The 15,450-nt window shown below is 41.1% G+C and overlaps 1 protein-coding gene across 3 annotated transcripts in view; it reads left to right on the forward strand.

The window, feature by feature from the left end:
• The window catches only part of LOC126293693 (synaptic vesicle glycoprotein 2A-like), a 124,953-nt gene that overhangs the window by 63,247 nt on the left and 46,256 nt on the right, over positions 1-15,450 (forward strand). For 2 of the 3 annotated variants that reach the window (XR_007552343.1, XM_049986995.1), the window contains exons 5-6: positions 3,939-4,060; positions 4,767-5,008. Coding sequence is in view for 2 of the 3 variants with exons in the window: in XM_049986995.1 (XP_049842952.1) it covers positions 3,939-4,060; positions 4,767-5,008 (364 nt within the window). In the remaining variant the exon portion in view is untranslated. The remainder of the gene's footprint in view (positions 1-3,938; positions 4,061-4,766; positions 5,009-15,450) is intronic. The other variant, XM_049986996.1, reaches the window with a different exon arrangement.

Genomic DNA, 15,450 nt, shown 5'->3' on the forward strand with positions numbered 1-15,450 from the left:
CAGAAAGAAATCCGGGGACGTCAGATCCGGTGAATGTGCGGGCCATGGTATGGTGCTTAGACGACCAATCCATTTGTCATGAAATATGCTATTCAGTACCGCTTCAACCGCACGCGAGCTGTGTGCCGGACATCCATCATGTTGGAAGTACATCGCCATTCTGTCCTGCAGTGAAACATGTTGTAGTAACATTATTTAGGAAATCAACATACATTGCACCATTTAGATTGCCATCGATAAAATGGGGGTCAATTATCCTTCCTCCCATAATGCCGCACCATACATAACCCGCCAAGGTCGCTGATGTTCCACTTGTCGGATGCATCGTGGATTTTCCGTTGCCCAATAGGGCATATATGCTGGCTAAATAGAACGCGTGCAAAAAAATCTGTGCAAAAAATTTGTCATCGTCCCGTAACTTCTCTTGTGCCCAGTGGCAGAACTGTACACGACGTTCAAAGTCGTCGCCATGCAATTCATGGTACATAGATATATGGTACGGGTACAATCGATATTGATGTAGCATTCTCAACACCGACGTTTTTGAGAGTCCCAATTATCGTGCAATTTGTCTGATACCGATGTGCGGATTAGCCGCGACAGCAGCTACAACACCTACTTGGGCATCATCATTTGTTGCAGGTCGTGGTTGACGTTTCACATGTGGCTGAACACTTCCTGTTTCCTTAAATAACTAACTATCCGACGCACGGTACGGACACTTTGATGATGTCGTCCAGGATACCGAGCAGCATACATAGCACACTCCCGTTGGGCATTTTGATCACAATAGCCATACATCAACACGATATCGACCTTTGCCGCAATTGGTAAACGGTCCATTTTAACACGGGTAAAGTATCACGAAGCAAATACCGTCCGCATTGGCGGAATGTTATATGATACCACGTACTTATACGTTTGTGACTATTTCAGCTAAATCTATCTCAAAGCGAAAAAAGTGGTCCAACTAAAACATTCATATTTCTTTACGTACTACACGAATATGTAATAAAAAGTGGGGTTTCCTATTTTAAAAAAACGCAGTTGATATCCTTTTGGCCGATAGCAGCACCATCTAGCGGGTCAACCATAGCGCCATCTGATTCCGCCTTCAAGCTAGACCAGTTACGATCTTTGTAGTTTTTTCGTTTGATGCTTATTTCGTCAGATATTTGGCCCGGTCACTATCAATGGACCATCCTGTGTACCTGCTTAAAGCAGGCTGTAGTTTTCGTAAGAAGACTCAAATGAATATAGACACTTGTTATCAACGACAAATAGTACGTTCTACTTATAGGTCACCTTTCATTACGGGTATACTATTCGAAGAAAAGCCTAAGGTGATCAAAATTGGTTAAAAGCACGCCATTAACTGCATCTGTTAATATTACGTTATTAAACCCCCTAAAACATACACAAACAATTAAAATCCTGCCGGTATTTCGGATGAGACAAATAGTAATGGAATTATTTAGCCTTATATACTGTACAAAAGCAAAAATACGTAAGACGTTTCTAGTGATGCTTCCGCTGAGACACGTTCCTTTCCTTGTATCTTCCATTTTCTGTACGAAACATTACAGCCAAACACGATGTATTGATCGTTATGTTAAAGCTCTAATCAATTTTTTCGCAGAAACGAGTGTTTAATCAGTAAATGAACAGCTGTTTACACGTCCTTTGCGCTCGCCGCCATATTGCTATTCTAAACGGCTGGCTTCAGTGACACCAGCGATACTGTATACAGCATTGCCAGCGTGTAACGTGTGTCCGTGGTGTACGCAAGCCCCTACCACTCCGTAGCGAAGAAGCGAGGCAACTGTCCCCCAACTGAAGCAGCTGATCGCCGCCATTTGCAAGGATGAATCCTAGTACTGGGGTTGTGATTTGACGTATATGAGACGCAACAAGAGCAAATTGAAGCACAAATTAAACACATGTTTGTTTAAAAAAGTACTGAGTATTCGAGTCTGTTTTAAAAGTATACTTAAATCAATTAAGTTTCTTAATTTCCGAAATACGTCTGCACAGAGACGCGAAATTTAAGAATGTAATGGTCTTTCCTGACAAGGTGGAGCGAGTTTACATCGACTTATTTGCATTAGGTAATTACATGAAACTTTTAAAGTATCAGACAGTACGATTATTATTTAATTCATTTAATTTTCCTGTGACTTCCTGTTTGCTTTTTGCCGACTACTGTGTACATTTTTCACGCTTACTTTTGTTTAGCACAGTATTTTCTACACTCGAATTTTGGTATGCTGAATTGTAATAACCCATATCACTTTAAATACGGTATGAATTTCATTCGCACATTAGTTTTTAATACTGATAGCACCTCTAATTGTGGGTGAGTTTACAACATTTGATCAAATATTTGACCATTTAGGAAGTATAGTCACCACCTGACAACACATGTTAAGTATCTAAACGCAGTTGTTCGACCTACCTCTGAGTCATACTTAATATATATTTGATTGCCTTGGTAACCTGGAAAAGGAACGTTCAATATTATACACACTGACAGTACTTCGACACTATTTAACCTAGGCCTATATTGCACGATTTCCAGGACACTATACCTTTTTCAAATGAGTTGGAAATCCAAATACTGTCGGTATAGCATCGTCCTTCAGTTGACGTCTATTTACCTAATTTTCCATGTAACAATTCTCTTCAAAATGAAGAGAGCACAGCAAATGATCTGCTATCGGTTGGAAGTTCTCTCTCCGAGTAGCAACTATCCATTTCCGATTTAGAAAATCGTTTGTAAGGGGAAACCTAAACAAAAACAAACGCTCATGATGTATTATTTCTCCATTAAAATACTATATACAACTAATAGAAAGTAACAAACAACCAGAAATGACTGACCTGTGAAATGTAACATTGTTTCCGTCATCGTCTTTGATTCCGTTATACTGTTACAATTAAAAGCAGCACACGAACGAACCCTGTTTACGCGCGGTTTCCCTGCAAATGGCGACTTCTGTCACGTTTAATGTGGGGACGCGACACTAGCGCCAATGCGCGGTCTAGTTTTTATTTAGTAAGTCTTTGGTTGTACGCTACTCCGTGCTCTGCGCTCGCTGGTGGTACACAGCGCCCCGTACTCTCCATCGCGGCGCTCGGATCGCAGCACAAAGTGGGAGCGTCCTAGTGTTCATTATGTACTTCTTAAGCCAGGGAGTCGTTAGTTTTATTGGCTGATATCACTCTGGCATAGACTTTTGTTTTACCGCCCGTAGCTGCTTTCTAAAATTGTTTTCTTGATTTCTCGTGTATTCTACTGTGTCTTTAAAATATTGTTATCTTGGGTCTCTTGTTTATAACACCTAATGATGGCCATGTAATCGCCCGAAACCAGTTGTTGTCTAAGTACTGAAAAATAAAAAAAGAAACTTACAACTGAAGCGGTATTTTCGACCTTTACGAGCAGAACAGATATGTTTCACAAAAGCGAAGATGGGCAAGTGCTCCAAGCTCTTAAGGTAGGCATTTAAGAGCCCATGTTTACTAACATTTTTTGCTTCAAATGATTGTTCCTGTCATATCCCTGAATATTGGCCGTTTTTTCCTGGGACAGCCTATATGTGTTGTGTATCTATATCTATATCACTGAGCGTTCTCTCAATTAGCTGTGAGAGTGCAGATGAATGAGTCGGGAAATAAAGCAGTCCGTGGTGACGATCAACGGTCAATAAACAAGTGTTGCAGAATTATTGAAGAAAACAAATGGCTCGAATGAATACGTAGACTCTATCTGAGAATTATTTCTACAAACACGTTTAATGAAATTCGACACCTGTCAGAAGGCGACTATATAAAGTAACTGAAATATGAATAATTATAATAGCAGTTGCGTTGTTCATGACAGAACGTGAAGTGCCCGTTGCAAACGTTTCACTGAGGCAGCCGTGTTTCATCCTTAGCATCTGCGGGCCCTCGGCCGTGACGTACGCCTACCTGGGCGAGTTCCACGCCTACAAGACGCGCACCCAGAGCATGGTCTACGCCTGCATCTTCATCGCTTTCGCCATCATAGCGCAGCCGGGTGAGTTCTCCCAGCCACTGCCCTAATATCCTTCAACCTCTTGTAAACATCGTTGCTAAAGTGTGGAAGTATTTCAGTGAGTGTTTCTTTTACATTCCAATCGTTCCGCAGACGAAACAAAGGCACATCCTAGTTATGCAGGGGATCTCAAATTGATCCCACATTTCTGGATTTCCAGTAGGCTTTCGACGCCGTTGCTCACAAGCGGCTTCTATTTAGGAGTGTGGCCACCAAGAGCTGTTACAGGACGACGTGATTCGCGGATCCAGTTATATGGCTCCTTCGGTGTATAGCGATTTTACGACTATGACGAGTGGGACCTGAAGATGGCATCAATGTAATGCCGAAACTGGTAGCACCTAGAAGTTCATAAAATAAAATAAACTTCTACAAATCATACGGCTGTTGGTAAATTATTCCATCAAGAAGTTCATGCCAGCAGTCGTCCCGCGATCCATAATGGAGCAATGAAGATATTTAAAATGGTTTTATCATTCTGAGGCTGTGGGACCACATATGAAGAAAACAATGGAAAGTGCGATGGTGCGGGGTTCACCATGAGTGGAAGATATTTCTGCAGCTGTGATAAGTTCCTCTGCACACGATCAGTCTAAGCCCCTATCAGTTCTTCCTGTCCACTGGGACCGAGTCCAGTTCGATTAGAGTGGGGCCTGGCCACAGCGCGCCACTGTGCGCCCTGTTGCAGGCCTCGCCTGGCTGGTGATTCCGCAGCCGTGGGAGGTGCCGCTGGGGGGCGCCGTGCTGCGCTCGTGGCGGGTCTTCCTGATCCTGGGCGCCTTGCCCAGCGCCGCCACCTTCCTGGGGCTCTACTTGCTGCTGCCCGAGAGCCCCAAGTTCCTGCTGGCCGCCGGCAGGCACGACGAGGCGCTCGACGTCCTCCGCCGGATGTTCTCCGCCAACAGCGGGTCGCCCCCCGACGAGTACCCGGTAAGTGCGGCTGCGGGCGGTGCCCTGCAAGGTACAACGAGTGGCGACCAAGACTCCGCGTCACGGGCTCCAGTGCGAGTGCTCAGCCTCGCCGCCCACACCCCCCACCACCACCGTCACCGTCTGCTTGCGAGGAGGAGCAGGAGCAGCGGAAAACTGCGAATGCTCTGCGCTTACATGGCAGTGCAGTCGCACTGCGTACTTCTTGCTTTTCTATGCTGACTGTGCAGGTAAGCGAGATTGACACGTGCCTTTAAGATGTAGTTACATCTTAATGCCATGTGCTACTCTTCTTTATCTGCTTTGGGCTGAAATAAGGGGAGGCGGAAGGCAAGTGTGCTTCAAAATATTTAAATGCCTGGTGTTTCCTGCATGAAACAGTTTTTGTTTTATATAAACTGCCGGCCATTAAAATTGCTAGACCAAGAAGAAATGCAGACGATAAACGGGTATTCATCGGACAAATATATTATACTACAACTGACATGTGATTACATTTTCACGCAATTTGGGTACATAGATCCAGAGACATCAGTACCCAGAACAACCCCCTCTGGCCGTAATAACGGCCTTGATACGCCTGGGCATTGACTCAAACAGAGCTTGGATGGCGTGTACACGTACAGCTGCCCGTACAGCTTCAACACGATACCACAGTTCATCAAGAGTAGTGACTGGCGTATTGTGACGAGCCAGTTGCTCGGCCACCACTGAAAAGACGTATTCAATTGGTGATAGATCTAGAATGTGCTGGCCAGGGCAGCAGTCCAACATTTCTGTATCCACAAAGCAACGTACAGGACCTCCGACATGCGGTCGTGCATTATCCTGCTGACATGTAGGGGTTTCGCAGGCATCGAATGAACGGTAGAGCCACGGGTCGTGACACATCTGAAATGTAACGTCCACTGTACAAAGTGCCATCAATGCGAACAAGAGGTGACCGACACGTGTAACAAATGGCACCCCATACCATCACGCCGGGCGATACGCCAGTATGGCGATGACGAATACACGCTTTGAATGTGCGTTCACTGCGATGTCGCCAAACACGGATGCGACCATCATTATGCTGTAAACAGAACCGGGATTCATCCCAAAAAATGACGTTTTGCCATTCGTGCACCCAGGTTCGTCGTTGAGTACACCATCGCAGGCGCTCATGTCTGTGATGCAGCGTCAAGGATAACCGCAGCCATGGTCTCCGAGCTGATAGCCCGTGCTGCTGCAAACGTCGCCGAACTGTTCATGCAGATGGTTCTTGTCTTGCAAACGTCCCCATCAGTTGACTCAGGGATCGAGACATAGCTGCACGATCCGTTACAGCCATGTGGATAAGATGCCTGTCATCTCGACTGCTAGTGATACGGGGCCGTTGGGATCCAGCACGGCGTTCCGTATTACCCACCTGAACCCACCGATTCCATATTCCGCTAACAGTCATTGGATTTCGACCAACGAGACAGCATTGTCGCGATACGAGAAACCGCAATCGCGATAGGCTACAATCCGAGCTTTATCAAAGTCGGAAACGTGATGGTACGCATTTCTCCTCCTTACACGAGGTATCACAACAATGCTTCACCAGGCAACGCCGGTCAACTGCTGTTTTTGTATGAGGAATCGGTTGGAAACTTTCCTCGTGTCAGCACGTTGTAGGTGTCGCCACCGGAGCCAATCTTGTTTCAATGGTCTGAAAAGCTAATCATTTGCATCCCACAGCATCTTCTTCCTGTCGGTTAAATTTCGCGTCTGTAGCACGTAATGTTCGTGGTGTAGCAATTTTAATGGACAGTAGTGTAACTTAGACAAATTCTTCGTAAGATATAATGATTTTCCTGACTGTCTGTGTAATCTGGGGACAGTGACAGCAAAGCTTATGACTGGGTATGTGCAGAACAACCCTATGGTCCAAATGTCACAAATTCTAAATTAGAGTGCATTGGGCATGTCCAGAAGAGAAGGGGTTCCAGGTTAAGAAGATCTTTGAAAGAAAAGTCAAACGTAGCATTGCAAGATGGTAAGAGGATATGCGGTAAAGGTCGCCTGTCAAATACATTAGAGAATATTATGGCTTGGCCACGAGAAGAAATGTAGGGAATTCAGAAAACATGAAAAAAACTGTATGGACTATCTTTTTCCATAAGCTTTCCACAAATATCAATCCAGTGCACGGTATTTGCCCGAATGATCCTGACACTTGGTACAAGTACATGCGAAGTGCCAGATATGACCACAAACATTCTTTACCTGCATCACTAATGAATGAAATCAAACCCATGTTTAGAGACCTTTGTAAAGATACCTTATTCAAGATAGGTCTTCATAGGAAAACCCAAAATTTAAATGAATGTGTGAATTCTGTCATTTGGAACCAGTTACTTAAAACTGTATTTGTTCAGCTTACAATCCTCAATTTGGAGTTTATGATGCTATTTTATGCTTCAATGGTGGTGTAATTAGAAAACTGGATGTTTTGGAATTAGTGGAAATACTGCAAAATCCTTGGTGCAAATAGATAAAGAGAGAATACGCAAAGCATGTACTGCTAATTTAAAATGCACAAAAGAAGTCAGGCAGAAAATGAGAGGGACCAAGAGAAGGAAAGAAGGTCAGTATGATTCGGATGACGCTCATCATGGTGGTAAGAAATTCTCATCAATAACTATACTAGAATTGCAATATTAAACTTTAAGTGGATTTTTTTCAAAACTAGATTTTTTTTTACTTTCAGGTAACATTATTTGACAAACTAATGGGTTCAGAAACATGAAATTTGGTCAATTTGAACTGCAGATGGGAATACGTTATTACTAGTAAATCGAGAACCACCAAACAATCAGAAATTGTTTTATAATAATTAAAGCACAAAAAAGTTAAGTTTAACAAGTGAAAGAATAAAATCTTTTTTTCTTCAAAAACCATAAGAGGTATATGTTCATTTTACTTGTAAATTGAGGCATATACAGGTATCTGATATATGTGCAGTAAAAGTTTCATTGTTTTACCACTTATAGTTCTTTTGAAAAGTGTACCTATTCGAAGGGTAAAATAGCGTTGGCAGAATAGGGATAAAAATTTCCTTCCGGTTCCCCCTAACAGACAAAACATGTTAATGGACTAAGAACGTTTAGCATTTTACTTGATAATGAGAGAAAAGCTCAAAAGTAGACTGTACGATTGCACAGAAGATTAATACAGCGATACACAGTCAAATGGCGCTTTATTCTCCCAAAGAATATACTGGTAGATGGTTCATACTGCCAAGTTCTTTGTATATTTGAATCGATAATACAGTCACAAGAAAAAAATTCACATACACTGTCAGCCTGTGAAATCTCTTTTCGTTTCCGCCTCCGCTTCTGGGTGCTTCGCTGTCCTTTTGTCAGTAGTGTTGAATGTTGGAACTGAGAGGGTTTAGGAAGTGCGGTAAGTCAGTGAACATCCAACTGATGAAATTGTTTTGTTTGATTCACGTCTCGATGTCTACATCTGCATTGTGCAAGACGCTATACGGTATGTGCAGAGGGAAATAATGAATCAGTCCAATTTTGTTTCTGCCCTATTCCATTCACAGATGCTACATATGACGACAGAGGCTGCCACTCTTCTGAGAGGGACCGTGATAATTGTGCTGCATGCTGTTGTGCGTTTCTCTCTTTGTGATGGACCGTATCATTTTCCGGCGGTGCCTGCGTTTTCATACAGTGGCCATTGTGGTTGCCAGGTTTTCGGTATTTGAGAGAAGTGTGTTTTCTCCAGGCTGGACGTGATAAGCTGATCTATGCCTATTCCTCCTAAGCAGAATGTGGAGGAAGCGTATGGGACTGGCTGACGGACGGGAGCCTTTCCCAGAATGCAGGCACTGCTAAGCATCTTTTGGAAAATAAGCTTGTTAAAGTCCTGGCAGAAAGCTGCACCTCAAAAAAGTTGCATTAGGTGGAGTGGGAAATGGCTGACGGATGTGGTTGAATCTTGTTGCTGCGGCTGTATATCTTGGAATTATGAGTGTTATTTTGATTTGCTGTGCACAAATCTAGAAATGCCATTATTTTTTGTTTTCTTCTGTGAAATTTACTTTATTGTAATTTTATTCATGGCTGTAATTTTCAGCAACTGTAATATATGTTTTTCACAGGACAATTCAGTCATCAGTTGCAAATAAATTTTATTGTGCTTTACTCGTTTCGACAAATTAATCAGCCATCTTTTGAAGGTTAATATTGGTTTAGGAGATGTCAGTATCTTTTTGATAGATAGATGTGATTCAGTTCCTGTAAACTGTCAATGATCTCACACAGTATGTACATTTCTGGACATATCATGACATTGTGCTTCATTGAACAAGAACTTAACATCTCCTAAACCAGATCTAAAATTCTGAAAAAGAGAAATTAATTTGTCAAAACCAGAAAAGCATAAAAAAATATATTTGCAACTGACGATTGAATTTGACTGTGCAAAGTTAATTTCTTGTGAACAATACTAAAGACATTAAATGCGATGTTACTGGTGTAACTGTGGTCACCTTTGAGTACAATTAATGTATCGTCTACGTATCTTTTGTAGCGGAGTGTTTTTGTAAGCTGGGTTTCTAGCTGCTGAGTACTTTCTGTTCTAAGTGGTTTATGAAAATATCGGCTATTGCGCCATATGTGTATGAATTACAAGAATACGTGGTGTCTGTTCTTTCAGACATGTCCGAAAGAAGAGCCAGCACGCATTCATGTAATTGATTTACCTGGACCGCGATTGTACCGATTAATAACAGTTTTTCTCTAAGGTGGTGCCATGAGACATTTAGTGCTGAATTGTCTCTGACTTGTAGCAGCGGGTTTGGATTCATGAATCCGTAAACAACACTGCGCGCTCTCTGCACTATTATACGGCTCCGTGACGACTACCAGTGTTGGGGGGTAAAAGAACAAAAACTCGAAGGTACACCGCGTTCAGTGATACATCAAACATTTCTGTAAATTATTTGAAATTATTTGTCCTTTTCACAATTAAAGGCTATTTTTGTACAACTAATTTATAAATACCTGTACAACGTTTTTAAATCGGATTAAAAAATATACTGTAATTACACCTCCGTAAAGATTCCTAACCCCATACAAACACTCCTGAAAATTGTGACTTCGTAGGCTTTCCCGGCGTAATAAGTCTTGAAAATCTCTTCGGGTTTGCTGCCGGATCCTAAAATCAACTTGACTCGATATTTCGGCGATCCAACTGGTCGCCATCTTCAGGAGAATGCTGCTTGCTGATGAGTCAGCGGGACTCATCAGCAAGCAGCATTCTCCTGAAGATGGCTACCAGTTGGATCGCCGAAATATCGAGTCAAGTTGATTTTAGGATCCGGCAGCAAACCCGAAGAGATTTTCACTCCTGAAAATTTGTTGTTGTGAATTTTTAATAGGTATGAAAGTACTTGCAAAATTTAAAACGGGAAGCACAGGGCATGTGTAATAACGTGAACTGTTGATGTGTCGTTTAGGAAGTGATGTAATGATGAGGTGAACTAGTCGCCACAAATCAGTTACGCACCACACGACCCGAACGCTTTCGTTTTAAGCCTTAAAAGTATTTTCATAACTATCAAAAATTCACAATGGCAAATATTCGGGAAGTCTGTATGGGCCTAGGATTCTGTATGCGGCTAAGAGAAACTATTTTATACTATTTAGTCCGATAAACGTAGTATATTCAAAATTCCTTTTTATTAAATAATTATTTTCTGTTTTTTTATTCTTGTGTGGTGAAATTTATCGGTCAATTTTTAACAGTTTTACTGTATTACAACAGAGACACGTGGTAAGTTTCATGTTTATTTCAGTTTCTCTTCACTTCCCTCAACCAATATGTTGCCTCCTCCTACGTATGTAAAGCGAAAAGACCGTGGAAGTAAAAGCTAGAGAGAGGTTCTGACTCACACAGGGGCTTATCAGCAGACGTTCGTAATCAAAAAAAATGGTTCAAATGGCTCTGAGCACTATGAGACTCAACTGCTGTGGTCATCAATCCCCTAGAACTTAGAACTACTTAAACCTAACTAACCTAAGGACATCACACACATCCATGCCCGAGGCAGGATTCGAACCTGCGACCGTAGCAGTCGCACGGTTCCGGACTGCGCACCTAGAACCGCGAGACCACCGCGGCCGGCGTAATCCAAACCTTCGCGGTTGAAACAGGAAAACGGGGAAATGGCAGTGGTAAAAGTACCATCCGCCATACACCAGACACGCAACCGATTTAATATTGCATTGTAATCTAGTCCTGAGCTGTGGCTGAAATTTCAAGTCTCTACCTCATCGGCGAGTTAGTTAAAAATTAACTAGTTGACCCGTGCGAATAATTCACACTCCGACCCAATTATATAGTATTAAGGTATGAGACCAAGACGCTGCTGTGTCCCATTGTATTTTTGTTACAATGGACCTATTTAGACGTGATCGCCATCGTCATGTTATCAGTGGAAATACATCTTAGGTACTATCCTAATTAGTCATCGATAGGTAGTATAGCAGTGGAGAAATAAATAAATGGAAGTATTTGTTAGTAAAGGATACTATGGTTTGAATAGTAGTAACAAATATTAGACACACAGTTAGAAAATGGATATCATTATAGACAATACACTTGATGGTAGAACATATGAGAAGCGGATATTATATTTGTCAGCTTCATCTTATTTCTTAAAAGTTTTTTACTTACAAAATTTCTTTCAAAAGAATTTTAGCGCTTATAATGTAATCATCGTTTAGTTTTCGGCTGCGTGTGTCTTTAGCACAAACATAAATTCGCTGGATGTGCAAACTCGTGAAAAGGCGTTGTATAACTGCCATGTGAAGGAACAGGTTGTGGTAAAAACAATCCTGCCTATGAAACGTTTCACCTTATGCTTTATTAACTGTCATGGCGAAGGCTAGTTCTATTAGACTTTTTGTTCTGTCATCTGGAAAGGCATGGTTGGATGAGTAGGTGTGAGGTTGATGCGAATTATGAACAGCATCTTACCGGAGTCGGTGAATTTAGCGGTGACGATGGACTCGCCTAAGTAAGTTACCACTAATCTTACACCATAAATTAATCCCAAACTAGCGTTAAGATTTCAAATTAACGTAATAATAGTCTTTTTCTCAAAAAACAATTAATAAGATCAGAAACCAGAACGCTTTAAAGAGTTCAAAAAATATAGTGGGTACACTTGAAAGTTTTATTTCTTCAGGTTGGGCAGAATCTCAAGTGAGGTAAATCTTTTCTCCTCCAGGTAACAAATTGGGAATGACATATGCATTTAAATGTTGAACAGCCATCGTTTTTTGGACATAGAATGGCCGTTGAACAGAATTGCGAAACATTTTGTCCACTGATTTCTGTGGCGTTGAACATGACTGTAATAAAACCATTGTAATTACAATAACATTGTTTAGAAATGAAGAATTAAATTATAAGAATAAGTATATAGACTAATAGTACTGAGGTTAGGAGTGGTGTAACGTAATGTTGCAAACGCTGTAAAGCAATTACGAATTAAAAGTTAAGTAAATGAAGCTGTAAATTAAGGTAGAAAAGTAAACGGTACTTTCCAGTGATGCTGAACGTTGATGCAATTCAGTTTATTCGCGCAGTACACACCGCTTGCTTTAAAGGAAGTAAAGAACTCCAACCGCTGCTTTGCGTAGTAGTTAAATTAGATAGTCAGCACATGGCGTCTTATAAATTCTTTACAGTGACGGGTATAAGTGATATCGTGTGATAGAACACACTTGCGTAAAGAATCTAAACAACTGCAACAGCTGTCGTACGTGTTACTTAAACAGATTGACAATAGATGACACCTTCTAAATTGGCTTTATAAAAATGTCAACATAAAGGTTTTTAACGAAGACAGTAACTTAAAACTACTTGCTCATTTTTTGTCATTAGTGCTGAGCGGAATCTTGAAAATGATGTCTCAATCATTAATTTTGATTAAGAAATACTGGAGATATGACTTATCGAAAGAAAAAAGGAAAGAAACAAACAGAGCTCAGAAATTCTTCTTTTGTAAATAAAACCACTTCTTCTTACTGCTGCAAATTACTTTATTTTGCTAAAACAGACATAATGTCTGATGGGATAGCAGCAATCAGTGATTAAATAATGTTACTTATAATCCGTCTTGATTGTAAAATTTTTTTATATTCAAATGACCGGTTTCGGTTCATTCAGAACCATCTTCTGATCTGATATTTCAGTTACACGAGTAACCAGTCCAAATCCAGCAACTTTCACATGCTGCGTCACATATGACGCAGAATGTGAAAGTTGCAGGATTTGGACGGGTTACTCCTGTAACTGAAATATCAGATCTGAAGATGGTTCTGAATGAACCGAAACCGGTCATATGAATAAAAAAATTTTGCAATCAAGACGGATTATAAGTAAAATTAATTTATTTTTGCCAGGCTCGTTTCGCTTTTTTCTTGCTCTACAGCATCTTCAGCGGGATCTATAACGATTGAATTTTGTTATATTCAGGTTATCAAACAATTCACGTCTCGTTCTTTTTATGTAAATAAGTAATTGCTTCCAGTTTGTTGTGATTTGCGTTTCCTTTCATCTGGTCTGGAAGTCGCACCACCCCTTTATTTCCCAAAAAAAGCACTTTTTCACACTGTTCACCATCTTTCTCCTTCTTTTTAGGGGTGTACTATTATTCTTTTGGCACTGGACATAGCTATTTGTTCCAACACTGTGCTTTTAATAACGTAAATATTATAACTTTATTTGTGTTTCCTCGTCTTTGGTTTGTTTACCTGCATGTTGACAACCTAACGAAGTATATGTTCAAAACCAACTTCTATCATGATGTTTATATCTGTGTATGTGTGTGCATGTGTTTTTCTTAATTGTGTGTGTGTGGGGGGGGGGGGGGGGGGAGGGGGGTTGTGTTTATTTTTTTTTGTTTTTTTTTTTGTACTGTATGGTGGGGAGGGGGTTGGTGGTTTGAGTTGCAGAGTGTTGAAGATGAATATAATAGCTGCTAGAGTGTGGTTGAAAGCTTTGGTGACAGCTGGTTTGAGTTTTGATTCCCGTGTTCTGTGGAGGGGTTCGTGGATAAGTTATTATTATATTGGGTGACATTATTATTATTATTATTATTATTATTATTATTATTATTATTATTATTATTATTATACTAATCCTCTTTGGGAGCGTTCTTCCATTACTCTATCTACTTGTGTAAACAATGAGTTGTTTGGCATGTGTACTTGATCATTCACAGTGTGAAAAAGTTCTGAATACAAAATTGTGCCTATGTTTCGGAAATAAAGCGGTAGTGCGACCTCCAGACCAGATGAAAGGAAACGCAGATCACAGCAAAGTGTGAGCAGTTACTTATTTACATAACAAATGTCCGCCCCCGGTAGCTGAGTGGTCAACGCGACAGACTGTCGATCCAAAGGGCTGGGGTTCGATTCCCGGCTGGGTCGGAGATTTTCTCCGCTCAGGGACTGGGTGTTGTGTTGTCATAATCATCATCATTTCATCTCCATCGACGCGCAAGTCGCCGAAGTGGCGCCAAGTCGAAAGACTTGCAGCAGACGAACGGTCTACCCGACGGGAGGCCCTCGTCACATTTTTCATTTCAAACATAAAAAATATATCTGATAATCTAAAAATAATAAAACTGTATCGTTATAGATCCCGCTGAACATGCCTTAGAGCAAGAAAAAGACTAAACGCGTCTGGAGAAAATAAACTGATTTACAACAAGAAAAGGCGATTTTATTAAAAAAAAAAAAAAAAAAGTATTCTGTGCTTGATACGGAGAAAGGCCACGCAAACAAGCTGAGAAGTAATATACCGGGTGACCAAAAATCAGTATAAATTTGAAAACTGAATAAATCACAGAATAATGTAGATAGAGAGGTACAAATTGACATGCTTGGGATGACATGGGGTTTTATTAGAACCAAAAGTATACAAAAGTTCAAAAAATGTCCGACAGATGGCGCTTCATCTGATCAGTATAGCAATAATTAGCATAACAAAGACAAAACAAAGATGGTGTTCTTTACCGGAAATGCTCAATATGTCCACCATCATTCCTCAACAATAGCGGTATTCGAGGAATAATTTTGTGAACAGACCTGTAAAGCATGTACGGAGTTTATGGTGAGGCATTAGCGTCGGATGTTGTCTTTCAGCGTCCCTAGAGATGTCGGTCGATCACGATACACTTGCGACTTCAGGTAACCCCAAAGCCAATAATCGCTTGGACTGAGGTCTGGGGACCTGGGGGGCCGAGCATGACGAAAGTGGCGGCTGAGCACACGATCATCAGCAAACGACGCGAGCAAGAGATCTTTGACGCGTCTAGCAATATGGGGTGCTAATAAAACCCCATGTCATTCCAAGAATGTGTGTCAAATTTTACGTCTCTATCTACA

This window comes from Schistocerca gregaria, chromosome 10 (assembly GCF_023897955.1).
Source record: "Schistocerca gregaria isolate iqSchGreg1 chromosome 10, iqSchGreg1.2, whole genome shotgun sequence".
In the NCBI taxonomy this organism is placed as follows: Eukaryota; Metazoa; Arthropoda; class Insecta; order Orthoptera; family Acrididae; genus Schistocerca; species Schistocerca gregaria.